Source organism: Lissotriton helveticus, chromosome 10, assembly GCF_964261635.1.
Source record: "Lissotriton helveticus chromosome 10, aLisHel1.1, whole genome shotgun sequence".
Lineage (NCBI taxonomy): Eukaryota > Metazoa > Chordata > Amphibia > Caudata > Salamandridae > Lissotriton > Lissotriton helveticus.
This window is the reverse complement of record NC_136071.1, coordinates 972,245,138-972,264,438: the sequence shown is the minus strand read 5'-3', so window position 1 is coordinate 972,264,438 and position 19,301 is coordinate 972,245,138. Positions and strand designations below refer to the sequence as shown.

At 46.7% G+C, this 19,301-nt stretch overlaps 1 protein-coding gene across 2 annotated transcripts in view; it reads right to left on the bottom strand.

Annotated features, from left to right (window-relative positions):
• The window catches only part of AKAP9 (A-kinase anchoring protein 9), a 647,464-nt gene that overhangs the window by 57,043 nt on the left and 571,120 nt on the right, over positions 1-19,301 (bottom strand). For both annotated transcript variants that reach the window (XM_078663639.1, XM_078663638.1), the window contains 3 exons: positions 7,666-7,848; positions 6,185-6,385; positions 4,549-4,781 (listed from right to left, as the gene is read on the bottom strand). In XM_078663639.1, coding sequence (XP_078519765.1) covers positions 4,549-4,781; positions 6,185-6,385; positions 7,666-7,848 — 617 coding nt within the window. The remainder of the gene's footprint in view (positions 1-4,548; positions 4,782-6,184; positions 6,386-7,665; positions 7,849-19,301) is intronic.

The window sequence follows — 19,301 nt, the reverse complement described above, 5'->3', positions numbered from 1 at the left end:
AGTAGATTATTTTCTTTGAGTAATGGGGTATTCTATGCATGTTTTAGAATTGCAGAACCCAGACATCAGTCAATGGGGTGGTGAGCATTACAGTGATATGGACGGATTCCTGTTTAAGCTCAGAAAGAAATAGCATAGTTCTTCAGGGGATGAAAAACATGCATAGCAACAATAATTCCCTCAACCTCTGCTAGTGTCCCTGGATAGTGAAAATACTGGGACCAGGTTTGGAGGAAAGCCAAGGGGCGTGGATCTCATGCTTCTATCAGTACGCTTTTGCTGACTAAAATCCTTGCACTGAGGTCAAGGACCTTTTCAATATATAAATGGTTGTGCAACACCTGCACTGACAACCTCTCTTGCCAAAGACCTGGAAGCTCATTTAACATTCATTTGAAAAGGACCACAGCTCATTCTTTGGTCGTCTGCCGGCCACGGGTGATTATGTAAGGTAATATTTCTCGGAAGGGTAGGCTTTTTGGTATGACAAGGTGGAGTTAAGTTGGGCTAGATGTTCACAAATCCCACTTATTGCAGAGTTGCACAAATTGATCCAATCCTTAACATTCAGTGAAGAAGAGAATCTAAAGGTCTACCAGAAAGGGCTCAAAAGCGGCAGGAGCCAGATTGCCCTTATTCCAAATTTGTATTTCCTTCAGGCTGCTGGTTATGATGCTAACATCTCTGCTATGATTAAATGAGCAGGAGGCAATAGAAAGTTTCTACCAAGTAAGTGGCTGGATCAATGTTTTGGGGAACTAGATAGTTAGAATCCAGTCTGAAAAGTGATTGATCACAAATACGAAAGGAACATGTAAGTAAACATCTAAATGTACAATATTTAACCAAAAACGCTTACCAAAGAAATGAGTCTCTATTGAACAAAGAACTTTTATTTGCAAATGCAAATCATATGCTAATACGATTCATTTACCAATAGATCTTTATAAATTCAAAAAATATTTGCAAACAAAATTATGGATGAGACATAAAATACAAGACATAAATATATTAGCGATCATCAACTTGGAAAAGGTTCATGATACTGAACTAATAAGCAAGGATGTGAATGTCACTATGAATATTCCTTTGTAAATAGGACTAAAATCGAAGTCACAGTTGTTATCTACCCTCCATGAGGATAATGTTATTTGTGAGTATTATACATTTGTTTACAAAGGATTTTGCATCTAACAATAATGCACTATGTTCAACAATATTTTGATTAAACAATCCATGACTGTTTTGCTATGAAACAGTTTTGGAATCACCATGTTACCTTATATCAACACATTAATTAAGTTGAACACTTCCTGCACTAACATTATTATAGTTCTGACCACAACTGGGAAGGGTACTTGTTCTTAACCTCTAAGAAGCCTTAACTTAGGCACAGTGTCCTTTTGAAAGGTATTATTTCAATGACCTGTCACTTTAATCCTGATCACCAGTGTCCAATGGTGTGTCAAGGCCAGTGTTCACTGATGGAGATTTGATGCTGGGTCATAGACTCTTCCTGTGGGAGTGTTCTAGTGTGTAGAAAGTCTTGATCCTGCGATGTTGTTATTGGCCAATTAGTCAAATCTGATCAAGGTGCCTGAGGAGGTATTTGTGGTAGTTCTGGAGGCAGTCTAAAATAGAAGCCCTCTATCAATATCTACAGTGAGTGCAAGTACTCCATGGACACATGTACCATTTGAAAACCAAAGGTTTATGGAATGTCTACTTCCTGAAGATGACTATAACAAGTTGACTTCTGGTAACCATATAGCTCTTATTCCTCATACAAATTTTTTGACACAAAATGAATGTTCAAGTCATGGGTACATTCAGCCTATGAAGACGTCTGACAACATGTTATCATCCCAGTAAATCTGCCACCTGTCCAATTCCTGATCAGAAGATACTTCATTGCTCTGTCAATTTACTTGTCAAAGATGGAGGGCCTCTCCATGACCAGAAACCTCCCTTCTAAGGTGGACACAGAGGGTCTCTTGGTGGGGGTTTCTCATTTCTTTGAGGTAGCCCTAGTGGCTGAATCTTTTGCTGCTGAAAGCCTTTCCAGTTTGGATTTTTGTTATCTTTAACATACTTTTCTGGTATGATAGGCCTGGTGATCAGCATTAAGGAGACATAGCAGCCTACTCACTCTATCCTCTAGGGTTTTAGTGCTAAAAGTTGTATGGATGTCTCAGGTTTTTGGTTTTTTTCTCTCCAGATTTATGCTGACAAAAAATACATTTTGTGAGAGGGTCATGAGAATAAACCTTCCTGGCTCTACATACCTCACATGGCTTGAAAAGAGTCCTTGAATGTGAGGGTTCAGCCATTGTTCTGAGCAGAAAATATATCAAATGTAAAGTAGATCCTTTAAAGGGAATGAGAAAGCAATGCCTGCTCGTAGTATGTGAAGATGTATTGAATGATTTGGGTCAAAGGTTCAGAAGGATAGCTGAGCACAGCTCTGAGGAATCCCTGTTGCCCCACACAAAGTGGAAGAAATTGTGGCAGTTCGAGCCTCTGAGGAGTTTTGGAACCCTGGGCTCCTCCAACTGAATGGCTGGAATTCAGGTCATATACCGAGGTGGATGGGCTCATGGTGGATTAATATTATTCTGTTTTCTTTCAATGCCAACTGATGTACTGACATACTTCCATGTTAACATTAACTAGTGAGGGATCCCATTGTAAACTTGGGGACTAATTCAAGAATGTGAATCTATTGAAGAAGCTAAGCTGCCTAGCTGGACATTTAGTGCCCCACAATTTGGAAAAACACAAGCCCACACTTGAGATATGAACTCCGTTATCGATGATCCAAAAGACTCTTGGTAACACGGTTGTTTTGCTTCAGACTGAGGAATGTTGGGCTATGAAATAATACTTGCATTCAGCTGAATTCTAACTCTCCCAGACAGTTTTAGTGATGACTACATCCTTGTTAACTTCAAGTCTACATGTTTATCTGTCAAAAGTATACTTTATATATGTTCTAGAAACAATTTAGGAAGTAGGCTGCTAACTTAACATTAGGAAAAAGGTTCCATTAGAGGCCCAACTGTAGATATCTACATTGTAGGTATGCTGAAAACTTGCTGACACAAAAAAGACAGAAACTGCAAAGAAGAGAAACTCTGAACCCAAAGTCAAACAACCAATGAGGCACAGGCAGTAAAGGAACATTAAGCTTGAAGCCCCTAGAGGGAACCGTCTTTAGTTGAAGTGATATAAGTTATGAGCCTAATGCAAATCGGTGAACACAGAGACTAGTATATGAGATTAACAATGAGCATTATCCTTTAGAGAAGACTTAGTGAGGACAGTTATACATGTATCGGGAGGTCCCTGTCCCCGCTGGGCACTTATTTAAGGATAAACGTACTTAGACCATTGGCACCAACCATGCTGAGAACCAGACAAAAGCTGTGAGCCAAGGTTGATAAGCACATTCACTGGACACCAAGCCTCATGTTGGACACCTTAGATAAAACGTGCCCAGCAACAGTACTTTCCTAACCTGCTAAGTCCATTTCCTTGGTCATCTGTGACCTACGTCAAATCTGGTGGGACTTTATCTGATCAAATATGATGTAATCTGATGAAATGCAAGACAGTAGGCAATACCTAGGAGAGGAGGAAGTAGAACAAGCAATATCCTCAGAAAATAGCTGATAGAATTGATCCGCATTGAAACCTCTCGGTCAGTATTCGTTTGCGCTCTGGAAACTACCAAACTGATTACAGATTTAGAAAAGCAATTACAGGAGGAAATACTGTACATATAATACCCTGAAAAGAAGATTTTGCATAAACATAGCACTGTAGAAATGTATAATGTAACCACAAACTCCCCTGAAAGGATGCCTGATAACAAGGTGTTACATGTCAAATACATTTAAATGTAAGTAACTTTTATTGAGAAAATATGAAAATGATTCAATTTAAACTGTTCATCACCTACATTTCAAATGTCTACACCATTGGGCATGACGACAGAGTATTGGAAATAGTTCTGTAACCTGTGATGCCGCAAGTAAATGCAAGTCAACAGGAATTGAGTGACATTTGTCAAAAAAGTTTGGCCCCAACAATACAGACCTGTGACAAATCAAAGAGGAACAGATGAAAAGATTCAACAAACCTCACAGGTGGCAGTACAATGTCATTGCTACAGGCCCCATTCAGTTTGCACCAAACAAAGGGGATATCATAACACCGGACAAAATTTATGATTAGAACCATTAAAACCTCTAACAATAAATGTAACTCGACACAACCACAAAAAATAACTGAGGAAATATCAGAGAGTGCTCTGAAAAAGGGGGCAGGGTTCCTTGTGACACTGCAAGAAAAGTATGAAAACACACCGAGTCCTACTAGCACAGTCCTCTTAGGAAGGTTTTATGGAGACTGAGAACAAAGTGAAAGGATGGTAACATGAACTTGCAAATAAGCTTTTCAGGAGCATACTGTTAAATGAACAAGATAAAAGGAAAACTATATTAAGTCCCACAGCAACTACACACATACAATATTACCAATGCTCACCTTGAAATAGCAATGGACACTCGGACTGCTGAACGAAACCTTGTAAAACCCCTAGAATGATGGGTTATTGTTTCCAGATCAGTATAGCAAGGCTGTCCACCCATTCTTGCAATGAGAGCCAGGGTTGCTTCTTCACATTCTTGGAACCCGCCGAGAAGGAGCAGCAAATATTTTTTCTGATAAATTAGAGCTTTTCTAAAGCTTTCTGATCTCAGGTATTTGCCATACATTCTCTGGATAAAAAAGAAAGATAAAAACAAGATGGCGTTGAATAACGTTTGATATTCTGTTCAAAGTGTGCATTTTAAATCAGGAAAGTCAAACTATTTGAATAAAGAGTACAGTATAAGGAAACACCCAGAAGATGTAGCTGTGGACTAGCTTCCAGCAAATGCAGTACAAGTTAAATCATGCAATTTGTGACCCTATTTGTTTTATTTGTTTATTTGAACTTCTCCCTCAAATTTGGCATCCCACTTTACTTGGCACCTTTAGTAAGCACCAAGTTTCCCTATATTGCCAAAAGTCCCTCACACCAAAAATACTAATCTGCCATCAACTGTACACTCTACCGCTTCAATAATGTAACAGCACTTTACAGTTCCAATGTTGTAACATATACACTGTTTGTACTGCAGGACATCAGTGTCTTGAGCTGGTCACGTGCAGGTCGCTGCATGCTTCTGGCATGGCATGTGGGCAGCTTGATAAATAATAGGAAGTTCCATGAAAGAGAAACTGCTACACAAGTGACCAGTACAGATACACACTGACAAAGCATTTGAAGCACGGTCAACAGCTGCCACACAAGTGACTGATGCAGATGCAACTTGACACAAGAGAGGAGCTCGCATGTAGGGCAGCAGACTCTGAGAGGTGTCCTCTTAGAGGTTGAAAGCAACATCTGTGATGAAATTAATGATGCATGGTTGGAGAGATGTTTACAGTACATCGGACTTTAATTTTTTTTTATCAAGTTTTTATCAATTTGATTTTGTTTAGTTTGACTGTTCTATGACTGGAGCAACTGATTACTCATTTAAACTGACTAGTGCTAGGGATGATGACATCCTCGTTAACTTCATGTCTACGTTTTTATCTGTGAAGAGCATATGTTTTATATATGATGTTGAAATAAAATAAGGAAGTAGCCTGCTAACTTAGCTGGTTATTGTAGAACTGAAAAAGTTCTTTGGATAAATTGTAAATAGGGACATATAATAATGTCATAAATTCTCTACACTACACCTCAGATTATCATGTCTACACATTAAAAAATATTTCAGAAATTACAATTGCTTGAGTGAAACATTCATTCAGGTACACTTAGCATAGCCGTTGCACAAAATAATTCATTGGCTTGTTTTATACTTGCTCAAAATGGACCAGTGGCGGAATGCATATTTCTTTAGTTGTTTTGAGTATACACATTGCACTGTTTTTGCAAGTTAAAGTTTGCACTTTTAATGCACAGTACTTTTCATAAATAAAATAACTGTGCATCTTCTAGCTAATATGTAGCCATGTTTTAGGATATAACACAACAATGTCAAATCTTTATCTTTCTATTTTAACATGCCTCAGACATCGTGCCTTCTTTCACCAACATTAGATGACAGTTGCATAGCTCTCTTACCCTTAAAGCCATGCTCTCGGGGTCTCCTCCCAGATCCCTATGGAATGAGTCGCTTCTCAGCTCTGCTCGCAGTTTGGACAGCTCCGCTTCGGTCTGTTTCAGGGATCTCTGGAGGGCTCTCTTCTCTCTGTTCCACATCTCTCGCTCGGATCTGATCAGCGCATCAATATTAACTTCATTGTCCATTAAAGGCCGAGAAGTCTTGGGAAACAATACATTTGGGTCAGTTGTTATTTTCAGTTTCAAACTTCTCCATTGAATAATATATTATAATATTTTATTAGGAATCCATTGGCAACATCTTCTTTTGCTTGAAAAAAAATACAATAGGACAATAACAGCTGCAGCAGTAACTTAGCTTTTGAGCGAAGCCAGTACTGCTTTGCAAGCTTGCAGAGTTAGGACATGAACCTGACAGGCCCTTTGATAACCCTGGGAGTGCCAGTGCCAAATCAGGGTCTTTACTTCATCTAGCTGCCCTCCAAGCCCTTTCTAAAGACCGGAAACTGCACAGAGGAGGCTTAAGTGGAGGGAAAGTGTACAGTGAGGAGTCAACCCTGTGAACAATTGGGGTGACAAACAGTAGGTAATGTCACAGGTGCTATGAGATTTTAGTGATTTGACGCCACAGAGGCATTCTTTGGCATACAAAGAAAGCACAAGGAGATGATGGACGGGCGCTGAAACTTTTCAGACACCCATCCACAGTCACAGATCTGGGTTGAATTCATCTTTATTCTTTAGCTCACTTCGCCACCCCAGACACAGCTATATACAAATCAGTCTTGACCCTGCTCCTCATGGGAACAGTCCAGCCTGAATTGGTCTTCCCTTGACCGGAAACAAGCATCCTGGGACTGGTTTCGGGGTAACACCCCTAATCAGCAAGGATAGCTTGAACCATTGGCAAAGTGAGCAAGGGACCCACGTCACGCTTGTTTGTTTTGTTAATTTTTATGTCAATTATTATTGCAGCACACTGTGGTGTCCTGGCACAAGATGAGAGCTATGGAAGATGAGAAAACTGTTTGCCAAATTAACTGGATGCTTTTTACTGTGTTCCAAAAATAATTTCTTCAGTAATTTCTTAAGAGTTAGATGATTAGTCTTAAGGCCAAAGACAAGACCCTGCATTCCCAGAAGGCACAAACCGAAAAATGTGGCTGCAGTAATGGCTTGCCTTGCTGTGAGGGTGAATACAGGCCGGTCCAAGTCGATGGAATAACCAATAAGTAAAATATAAACCTTAGAAATAGGACTCTTATTCATTCGGCAGCGAATTTGCCTAAAGACGCTGCAATATAAAAAATGTTGACACATTTTTAATGAATTACCAGCAGTTCATTTAGTGCTTTTTTCAATTAGCATTACGCCACCTTCTTCTAAGTCCTTCTCAACCCTCAGGTCACGTATCCAGTGCAGTGAGCATTGTTTTCAATAAAGTGAAAAAGCACACGTCTGGGCTAGGTATGTCAACATACGTGGTCTCTAGAGGCACTCCTCTCTCTGTAGCGTCTGAGCTCCTCCTCCAGCTGAATGAGAAGGTTCCTCAGGTCATTCTTTTCTTCGGTCAGTCGGCTGACGTACCCAGTAAGTTCTGCATTCTGCTTCAGCAGCCTTTCTGTTAGAGAACGTGGTGATCCACCTGGTGGTGGGATCTCTCCCTGACAAAAGGAAGACAAAACATCTTTGATGATATCTAAAAAACATTTTCCAACCTCATACAAGTGCAATCCTACAGGACTGTCAGAGAGAACTCTCAGTGGTGGAGAGGTTTGGACTGAACACTGAGGTCGAGTGCAAGGGAACATAATACTGTATTTGAAGATCGTTTCAAGCATATTATTAAGAGAGGTTGCAGTAAACAGTATGGACGTTATAGAGAGGTGTTAATAATATACAAATTGTAGACTATTAAACAGGACTACTGAAGTGCATCAGACAAAATCACTACCTGCCCTTGGCCTTCAGAATAATGGTTTTTGCTGATTTGTTAAAATAGCCAAGTTCAAAGTTCAAAAAGACCTTTATTCGAATTTGATAAAATTCATAAAAGTACCGAACACAGCAAAACACACATGTACTTATAATACAAAACAATTATATAAATAACATTCCATAATAACAAGGTAGTTCATACAGTAATTAAGCAGTAAATTTCATTATCTAATAAAGTTTATGCAGTAGTATCATTATGACTGATTCTGATTTCAGGGACTTTCCATTGACTTGCGTGCACGTATGGCTAATCTTAAAAAAGAACTGGTACGAAAGGTCAGTTCATCAGTGTCCAGGGTAAGCAGCAACATATAGGATTCCTGAAGTGTGAGAGGTCTGAATTTTCTAAAATATGGGGTTAAAAGCCATTTAATATATCTCATATAAAATTTGCAGAAAAACAGAAAATGCAAATCATCTTGAGTACTTATACCATCGCAAGGGCAGGGGGTGAGATCTATACAATGTTGGTACCCCAAAGGAAAAGACAGCAAAAATTTCACAGTTCCTGCCCTTAGACGAAATAATAAAGATCGCTCTCAGTTTGACATGGGAAGGGAGAGGTAGGGCGGCATAATTTGCATACAGAGACCATTTCCTATGTATTTCTTGACCCTGGATTTCTGAGATTCTCTTCCAAGCCGTTCATTACGATAAAGAACATAAAGTGCCTTTTGGACCTCGAATTTATCCTTTAATTCGATAGCCGTTGGGTCAGTGAACAAAATACCTCTACCAATTTCATTTAGTGTTTTAAAAACTTCTTTAAACCAGGGGACCTGCATGCCATTTTCACAATTTAGGCAATCCTTAATGATGTTTTGTGTAAGGACAGCAGCGTCATTCCTCCAGATTCTAATCCAGAAGAGAACTGGTCTTGCTTTGATAAAATCACTTATGAAGGGGAGGTTGAGTTCATCATGGCAAATAAAATTAGAAGAGGAGATCGGTACACCCAGCAATTTTCTGCAGAAACGGTTTTCCTCTCTTTGGACACTGGTGCTGCTGACCGATCCCCAGACTTCGGCTCCATACGTGGCAACAGGAGAACACTGTAATTTAAAAATTTTAACAATGGCCTTTGTGGCGCCGATTTTCTTTGGGCGGGGGAGACTCAGGACAGAATTGTTGGCTTTCGAGAACTTGCTCGTGGCGTGGGCCACATGCCCACTCCACGAGCTGTTCGCAGCGAAAACCAACCCCAGATAAGGAAACTTATGGACAGATTCTAATTTATCTGTTCCAATTCGAATTGTGCTGAGTTTCCTTTTGCCCGGCCCACAGGACATAATAAAAGACTTTTTAAAATTTACTTTCAAATCCAGTCCCTCCATAAAATTTACAAAACTATGTACAAGCAGACGTAAAGCATTGGGTGTGCGTGCCATAAGGACAGCGTCGTCTGCATATAAAAGCACGGGTAGTGGGTTGCCTAGAATTGTTGGGACATCAGGGGTAGCTTCCTTTAGACAATTGGACAAGCCGTTAATATAAATAATAAACAGCAGGGGTGCTAAAACGCACCCCTGTCTCACCCCCCTCCCTATTTCAATGGCTCCTGATACCTCTCCGCCCATCCCGATACGTACCCGGGCTTTCCGGTCAGTATGGAGATAGGCTAAGAATCTAACGAGGGTGGCATCAAGACCGTTCGACAGGAGAATTAACCAAAGCTTAGATCTGTTCACAAGATCGAAAGCAGATGAAAGATCCATAAAAGCTAGGTATACAGGGGATGAGCGGGCAATGCAATATTTGTCAATTATCAATTTTAGATTTAAACATTGCTCGACTGTTCCTACCCCGCTCCTGAACCCCATCTGACAAGGATCTAAAAAGTCAGTATCAGACGCCCATTCCAGTACCCTATTATAAATTATACGTCCTAGTATTTTTAAAGTATTATCCAGGAGGGAAATAGGACGATAATTTGCTGGGTCTGATCTGTCTCCCTTTTTATAAATGGGAACGATGATACTAGTAGCCCAGGTGGCAGGCATGGTTACTCGTGGGAGACTGTTAAAGATGTTAACGAGTATTGGTGTCCAAAGCGCAGCATTATATTTGATAATATCAATAGGGAAGCCGTCCGGTCCAGGCGCCTTATTACCTAGACTTTCTTTTATGGCTTTCCTGACTTCTTGGTCCGAAATCTCTAAGCCTTCTATTTGGCCCATATTAGGGAGAAGTTGCTCGTCAGCGGGGGCGGCATACATATTAGAAAAATGGGTCTCCCAGGCTGCACTGGTTATATTGCAGCTAATTTGTGTAAGCTCTTTGCCCATTTCCCTCGTTCTCCTGACAGCCGACCAAAATGGGGCGCTGCCGCCCAGATTGGCACTGATGACCAGCTTATCCCAGTGTTCGGAGAGCAAGATTGCCTTCCTTTCCGATATTTTGTCTTTGTAGTTTTTCCTGGCAGCTCGGACTACATCTTTACATCTGGGTTTAGCAGAAAGGGCCTTTCTTAAGTCTCTATTGGCCACGGAGCAAGATGTATCAAACCACCGTGGCTCTTTGAGTTCAGTAGGGAGTGGGACTGACAGGAGGATTTTTATATTTGAGCATAAAGCTTCAAAGTCTGTGACCAATTTTTCATTGTTTGTGCTTGGGGAAGAGAGGCGTTTCAGCAGATCAGGATGTTCTCCTGAATCATGTCTATGATGGCCCCACAATCAATTCCCCTCCATTTAAGGCGAAGGCCGTCAATTGAGGGTGTAATGTCCCTTGCCCCGTTTAAATTCATAAAAATTGGACTGGGTACGAAATTAAAAATAGCTAACAATGGGTTGTGATCACTGAAAGACGTTTGCACCACAGAAGTTTTAATTAAACAATCTGTTAACAGAGGTGATGTAAATATGTAATCGATAATTGAACCGTTATCCCTGCCCTTAAACGTAGGAGCATAAGGAAAATTCATATCATACCCTACACTCATTACATCAACAAGATCAAAATCAGAAAGTATGCTGATCAGTTCCAAACTCCTGCGGTCATTACAATAATCAAGGTTAGTAGATCCATAATTCTCTATAAGTTTCACGTTAAAATCACCCCCAATCAGAATGCTAGTCTTAGTATCTACTGACAGGGAACAATCAATCATGTTTAAAACCTTAGATAATGCAACAAAGTTTTTGTTCGGCACACCATAAAAATCATTATTATAAAAATGTATTAAATAAATTGTGGTCTTTGTTTTCAATTTATATTCCAGAATTTGAATATTGGAATTGGCAAGGTTATCCAGCTTCAGATCTCTAATTGTACCGCCTGCCAAAATTCTGATCCCCATAAAAAGACCGCCTACTGCTCGGCCAAGGCTAGGTTTTACTGATGTCAAGCTGAAGCAGTGGTAGCCTTCAATATACAGATTTTCAACAGCCCAAGTTTCTTGGAACATAAGTATGTCTGCATCATTAATTAGTTCAATCCAAGCAGGGTCCGAGATCTTAGATTCTAAACCTGCAACATTCCAGCTTAGAATTGATAGGCCATGTTTGGTTCCGTGTTTGACGAGTGTACTCCCAATATTCCCATTGTCATGATTGGGTGGTTCGTTGGAAATGGCCAGGATACTATCCGACAATATAATTTCTGTAACAGCAGTTTTGACGTGGTGCAATACAGCAGGGGTTATGACCCCCTCTGAGTTACAGACTTTTGCATCGTTGCACATTTCTTTGTTGGGGGATATACTCAGTCAATCCTGTTCGTCTAGAGATGATAAATAATCGAACCGATTATAAGTGGGGATGTTATACATTGGCCTAACTTCAGTCATCTGTGCAAACTGGAACGGATTAGAGATTGGGTAGGGCCTATCTCTATAGTTGCTCTGATGCATAGTTGGGGCTTGAAAGAGCTGTGGAGGGTTGGGGGTTAGAATTGGCATTGGGGGTTGTGGGTGCCAGTTGCGATTGTTGGAGTGGGCGACATTAGAGTTCTGAATCTGGGTAAAAAAGGGTGATTTCATCCTTGCTCCAAAATTCGGATCCTGAAAAGAATTAGTGGGGAAATTAGTGGGGAAATTAGCCGTGGCTTGTTCGGGGGGTATCAGATGTCGATAGAAATATCCTAAGGGAAGGAGTGTGGTGTTGAATTCCCAGGGCGATGGTAATGGGGCGTTGGCAAGGATTTTCTCTGCCCATTGTGGATTTCTAAAGCTTATAGTGACACAGTCGCCCTCAAATTTTTTCCTGAGTGGTCCAATCCAACCCACTCGCTGTGTGTTAATAATCTCCCTTGCACCATCAATAGGGTAATTGCAGTTAGCAATTAACCAGTGCAAGGTTTTATTTTTAAGTGATGTTGGGTTTTCATCCTGATCCTTTCTTAATTTGGTGACATTTACTAACACTAATACATATGCGCCGCATTCCGGTGGGAGGTTGATTCGGGCAGGAACTTGTCTAGGTGTTTTTGAAATGGGTTGGGCCGAGGTAGGGTTGCTTGTTGAAGTTGCAGGGTGACCTGTGGTGGGTATAGTGTTAATGTTGGTATTAGTGCCAGGGTCTTTCCTTTTGTCTGTGGGTGCGCTATTAGTGTGCGATGTTGCTGCTTTTTGATTAGTAGTTGGACCATTAGCCAATGCGGCAGGTGCAACTTTGTGTGCGTTATGTGGGATAGTTGGAGGTGCTTGTGGAATATTTATTTTGGAGCTTGCTATTTTAGTGGTGTTGCTATTATTTGCACTTTTTGCAGGACCTTCCTTTAGGAAGTTCTTAAGGGGGCTACTCAATTCAGCTAGTTGTTTTTCTATTCGAATGAGCCTATTTTCGATGGGGGATAAATAGATACTTAGTAGCTCCCCCAATCTTTCCAGCATAGGGTCGTATGCCTTGTCTGTGTTATCATTAGTATCCATTGTTGTACCATGCTGGACCATTTCACTTTCATCCCCCTGAGATATTACCATAACCCTGGTCGTGTTGTGGTTAGGGACAGAATTGGTATTTCTCACAGATTTCCTTTGTGCCCGGCCATATTTCCTGACCGTGGTGATCCGGGGCTTTGGTGCATGTGATTTCTGTTTTTGAACAGCACCCTCTCGTCTACCTCTCAGTTGCCTGGTGTTGTCAGCAGATTTTACTTTGGGAGAGGGGTTTATGGGTAGATCAGGGGTTTTTTCCAAGTCTGTACTGATATCGGTGACTGAATCTAACAGGGGAATGGAGGCTGAAAGGTTAACCTCGCTAGGGATGGTATGGATGTCAGCACATACGTCGAGTAGGGGTCTGATGTTATTAGGCATAGCATGTGCAGGTGTAGTGGCGGTAGCAATAAGCCCAAGTGAGGAGCGTTTGGCATGTGCCAGATCTAGTGATACCCTGCATTCTAAAAGGCTAATGCCCTGATTGATGGCATCATTGGCCTTCGTTATAAAAAGGTCAATGGGGCCGGTCACAGTGGCAGCTGTTTTGCTGCGGGTACCCCTTGGAGACATGCTGACAGTTGCTTGTCCTTATTCGGAGAAATGGGTTACTACGCGAAACAACAGACACAATTGACAATGACAGCTAGAAAAATAGCAAATAGTCCCAACAGTGTTTTCTGTATCCACAGTTCCAAAATGGCGGTTACCCAATGGGTAACGAGAAAGTACCTTAAAGAAATGGCGATGAGTGGTGGCCCCGTCCCGTCCTCCTCGTGCCTCTGAGGGCCACAGACGGCCCGCCCTTTGCCCGGGCTTAGCCCGGCGTCCGCCCGCGCGCGTCCCGCGACGCGGAGGGAACATCCTCTTCAAGTAGCGCCTCCGGGCGCGCTGTGGGCGGAATCAGGAAGTGTCCGCTAAGCTCCCTGGGAGCTGTAGTCTCAAGCCGCGAGGTGGAAAGCGGTGGCGGCGAGACTGCAGCGTCAGGGACCCAGGAGCGACTGTGCCAGCGTGTGCCCTCCGGTAAGAAGCCCTCCGGCTGGATTAACACCCCCGCTCCACCGAGGGAACGTCCTCTTCAAGTAGCGCCTCCGGGCGCGCTGTGGGCGGAATCAGGAAGTGTCCGCTAAGCTCCCTGGGAGCTGTAGTCTCAAGCCGCGAGGTGGAAAGCGGTGGCGGCGAGACTGCAGCGTCAGGGACCCAGGAGCGACTGTGCCAGCGTGTGCCCTCCGGTAAGAAGCCCTCCGGCTGGATTAACACCCCCGCTCCACCGAGGGAACGTCCTCTTCAAGTAGCGCCTCCGGGCGCGCTGTGGGCGGAATCAGGAAGTGTCCGCTAAGCTCCCTGGGAGCTGTAGTCTCAAGCCGCGAGGTGGAAAGCGGTGGCGGCGAGACTGCAGCGTCAGGGACCCAGGAGCGACTGTGCCAGCGTGTGCCCTCCGGTAAGAAGCCCTCCGGCTGGATTAACACCCCCGCTCCACCGAGGGAACGTCCTCTTCAAGTAGCGCATCCGGGCGCGCTGTGGGCGGAATCAGGAAGTGTCCGCTAAGCTCCCTGGGAGCTGTAGTCTCAAGCCGCGAGGTGGAAAGCAGTGGCGGCGAGACTGCAGCGTCAGGGACCCAGGAGCGACTGTGCCAGCGTGTGCCCTCCGGTAAGAAGCCCTCCGGCTGGATTAACACCCCCGCTCCACCGAGGGAACGTCCTCTTCAAGTAGCGCCTCCGGGCGCGCTGTGGGCGGAATCAGGAAGTGTCCGCTAAGCTCCCTGGGAGCTGTAGTCTCAAGCCGCGAGGTGGAAAGCGGTGGCGGCGAGACTGCAGCGTCAGGGACCCAGGAGCGACTGTGCCAGCGTGTGCCCTCCGGTAAGAAGCCCTCCGGCTGGATTAACACCCCCGCTCCACCGAGGAAACGTCCTCTTCAAGTAGCGCCTCCGGGCGCGCTGTGGGCGGAATCAGGAAGTGTCCGCTAAGCTCCCTGGGAGCTGTAGTCTCAAGCCGCGAGGTGGAAAGCGGTGGCGGCGAGACTGCAGCGTCAGGGACCCAGGAGCGACTGTGCCAGCGTGTGCCCTCCGGTAAGAAGCCCTCCGGCTGGATTAACACCCCCGCTCCACCGAGGGAACGTCCTCTTCAAGTAGCGCCTCCGGGCGCGCTGTGGGCGGAATCAGGAAGTGTCCGCTAAGCTCCCTGGGAGCTGTAGTCTCAAGCCGCGAGGTGGAAAGCGGTGGCGGCGAGACTGCAGCGTCAGGGACCCAGGAGCGACTGTGCCAGCGTGTGCCCTCCGGTAAGAAGCCCTCCGGCTGGATTAACACCCCCGCTCCACCGAGGGAACGTCCTCTTCAAGTAGCGCCTCCGGGCGCGCTGTGGGCGGAATCAGGAAGTGTCCGCTAAGCTCCCTGGGAGCTGTAGTCTCAAGCCGCGAGGTGGAAAGCGGTGGCGGCGAGACTGCAGCGTCAGGGACCCAGGAGCGACTGTGCCAGCGTGTGCCCTCCGGTAAGAAGCCCTCCGGCTGGATTAACACCCCCGCTCCACCGAGGGAACGTCCTCTTCAAGTAGCGCCTCCGGGCGCGCTGTGGGCGGAATCAGGAAGTGTCCGCTAAGCTCCCTGGGAGCTGTAGTCTCAAGCCGCGAGGTGGAAAGCGGTGGCGGCGAGACTGCAGCGTCAGGGACCCAGGAGCGACTGTGCCAGCGTGTGCCCTCCGGTAAGAAGCCCTCCGGCTGGATTAACACCCCCGCTCCACCGAGGGAACGTCCTCTTCAAGTAGCGCCTCCGGGCGCGCTGTGGGCGGAATCAGGAAGTGTCCGCTAAGCTCCCTGGGAGCTGTAGTCTCAAGCCGCGAGGTGGAAAGCGGTGGCGGCGAGACTGCAGCGTCAGGGACCCAGGAGCGACTGTGCCAGCGTGTGCCCTCCGGTAAGAAGCCCTCCGGCTGGATTAACACCCCCGCTCCACCGAGGGAACGTCCTCTTCAAGTAGCGCCTCCGGGCGCGCTGTGGGCGGAATCAGGAAGTGTCCGCTAAGCTCCCTGGGAGCTGTAGTCTCAAGCCGCGAGGTGGAAAGCGGTGGCGGCGAGACTGCAGCGTCAGGGACCCAGGAGCGACTGTGCCAGCGTGTGCCCTCCGGTAAGAAGCCCTCCGGCTGGATTAACACCCCCGCTCCACCGAGGGAACGTCCTCTTCAAGTAGCGCCTCCGGGCGCGCTGTGGGCGGAATCAGGAAGTGTCCGCTAAGCTCCCTGGGAGCTGTAGTCTCAAGCCGCGAGGTGGAAAGCGGTGGCGGCGAGACTGCAGCGTCAGGGACCCAGGAGCGACTGTGCCAGCGTGTGCCCTCCGGTAAGAAGCCCTCCGGCTGGATTAACACCCCCGCTCCACCGAGGGAACGTCCTCTTCAAGTAGCGCCTCCGGGCGCGCTGTGGGCGGAATCAGGAAGTGTCCGCTAAGCTCCCTGGGAGCTGTAGTCTCAAGCCGCGAGGTGGAAAGCGGTGGCGGCGAGACTGCAGCGTCAGGGACCCAGGAGCGACTGTGCCAGCGTGTGCCCTCCGGTAAGAAGCCCTCCGGCTGGATTAACACCCCCGCTCCACCGAGGGAACGTCCTCTTCAAGTAGCGCCTCCGGGCGCGCTGTGGGCGGAATCAGGAAGTGTCCGCTAAGCTCCCTGGGAGCTGTAGTCTCAAGCCGCGAGGTGGAAAGCGGTGGCGGCGAGACTGCAGCGTCAGGGACCCAGGAGCGACTGTGCCAGCGTGTGCCCTCAGGTAAGAAGCCCTCCGGCTGGATTAACACCCCCGCTCCACCGAGGGAACGTCCTCTTCAAGTAGCGCCTCCGGGCGCGCTGTGGGCGGAATCAGGAAGTGTCCGCTAAGCTCCCTGGGAGCTGTAGTCTCAAGCCGCGAGGTGGAAAGCGGTGGCGGCGAGACTGCAGCGTCAGGGACCCAGGAGCGACTGTGCCAGCGTGTGCCCTCCGGTAAGAAGCCCTCCGGCTGGATTAACACCCCCGCTCCACCGAGGGAACGTCCTCTTCAAGTAGCGCCTCCGGGCGCGCTGTGGGCGGAATCAGGAAGTGTCCGCTAAGCTCCCTGGGAGCTGTAGTCTCAAGCCGCGAGGTGGAAAGCGGTGGCGGCGAGACTGCAGCGTCAGGGACCCAGGAGCGACTGTGCCAGCGTGTGCCCTCCGGTAAGAAGCCCTCCGGCTGGATTAACACCCCCGCTCCACCGAGGGAACGTCCTCTTCAAGTAGCGCCTCCGGGCGCGCTGTGGGCGGAATCAGGAAGTGTCCGCTAAGCTCCCTGGGAGCTGTAGTCTCAAGCCGCGAGGTGGAAAGCGGTGGCGGCGAGACTGCAGCGTCAGGGACCCAGGAGCAACTGTGCCAGCGTGTGCCCTCCGGTAAGAAGCCCTCCGGCTGGATTAACACCCCCGCTCCACCGAGGGAACGTCCTCTTCAAGTAGCGCCTCCGGGCGCGCTGTGGGCGGAATCAGGAAGTGTCCGCTAAGCTCCCTGGGAGCTGTAGTCTCAAGCCGCGAGGTGGAAAGCGGTGGCGGCGAGACTGCAGCGTCAGGGACCCAGGAGCGACTGTGCCAGCGTGTGCCCTCCGGTAAGAAGCCCTCCGGCTGGATTAACACCCCCGCTCCACCGAGGGAACGTCCTCTTCAAGTAGCGCCTCCGGGCGCGCTGTGGGCGGAATCAGGAAGTGTCCGCTAAGCTCCCTGGGAGCTGTAGTCTCAAGCCGCGAGGTGGAAAGCGGTGGCGGCGAGACTGCAGCGTCAGGGACCCAGGAGCGACTGTGCCAGCGTGTGCCCTCCGGTAAGAAGCCCTCCGGCTGGATTAACACCCCCGCTCCACCGAGGGAACGTCCTCTTCAAGTAGCGCCTCCGGGCGCGCTGTGGGCGGAATCAGGAAGTGTCCGCTAAGCTCCCTGGGAGCTGTAGTCTCAAGCCGCGAGGTGGAAAGCGGTGGCGGCGAGACTGCAGCGTCAGGGACCCAGGAGCGACTGTGCCAGCGTGTGCCCTCCGGTAAGAAGCCCTCCGGCTGGATTAACACCCCCGCTCCACCGAGGGAACGTCCTCTTCAAGTAGCGCCTCCGGGCGCGCTGTGGGCGGAATCAGGAAGTGTCCGCTAAGCTCCCTGGGAGCTGTAGTCTCAAGCCGCGAGGTGGAAAGCGGTGGCGGCGAGACTGCAGCGTCAGGGACCCAGGAGCGACTGTGCCAGCGTGTGCCCTCCGGTAAGAAGCCCTCCGGCTGGATTAACACCCCCGCTCCACCGAGGGAACGTCCTCTTCAAGTAGCGCCTCCGGGCGCGCTGTGGGCGGAATCAGGAAGTGTCCGCTAAGCTCCCTGGGAGCTGTAGTCTCAAGCCGCGAGGTGGAAAGCGGTGGCGGCGAGACTGCAGCGTCAGGGACCCAGGAGCGACTGTGCCAGCGTGTGCCCTCCGGTAAGAAGCCCTCCGGCTGGATTAACACCCCCGCTCCACCGAGGGAACGTCCTCTTCAAGTTAAAATAGCCATCAATAATCACTTTGTAATACATTTTACTAAAGACCTATAAAAATAAGCGACCGAGCTCATTCATAAACTGGCAAAATAGAAATAAATCACCTAAGAGGACAGATGTGTGCGGAAAGCTCCAGCATCGTAGAAGCAATTTCACACCGCACAGCTTATCCCCACACTGCTAAAGCCAAAAAATAGAAAAGATCCACATCAAAATGACTGTCTACAATTTCAAGCTTCCAAAAATGTCGAAACTAATAACTAAAAAAAAAGAATTCCTGACTGACAAACTCGCATTACTGCGCCAAACAAAAGGGGTAAGGTTATTTTGAATGTATTACTCTAGTGGACTTTACTTTGGTTACATTAAGCTGTGCTTCATCATTTTCCTGCAATACTTTTGTGGGTATATTTTGATTTGAAGATTTCATCACTGCACAAGTATTACTAGTTACCAGGTTCAATGAACGAATAGAAAACGCGACAATAAACGCTCACCCCAATATTTCCAACATCACTGTACCCGTTGCGTTGTTTAGAACCTCAAGGACAACATTTCTTTTTTTTTTTTTAAATTTCTTTTATTGATATAAAGGCATCTTAATCAATCAGGATGATACTTACAACTGGTACATTTACATTTCTATAATACAAATCTGGAATCATAATCGGTAGCACTTATGCTGTATCGTAATCTCGTTCTGCCTGTCTAATCTCTGTATATGCTCTTCCGTACATCAGACATATGTTACCAGTAGTGAACAATTTTTTTA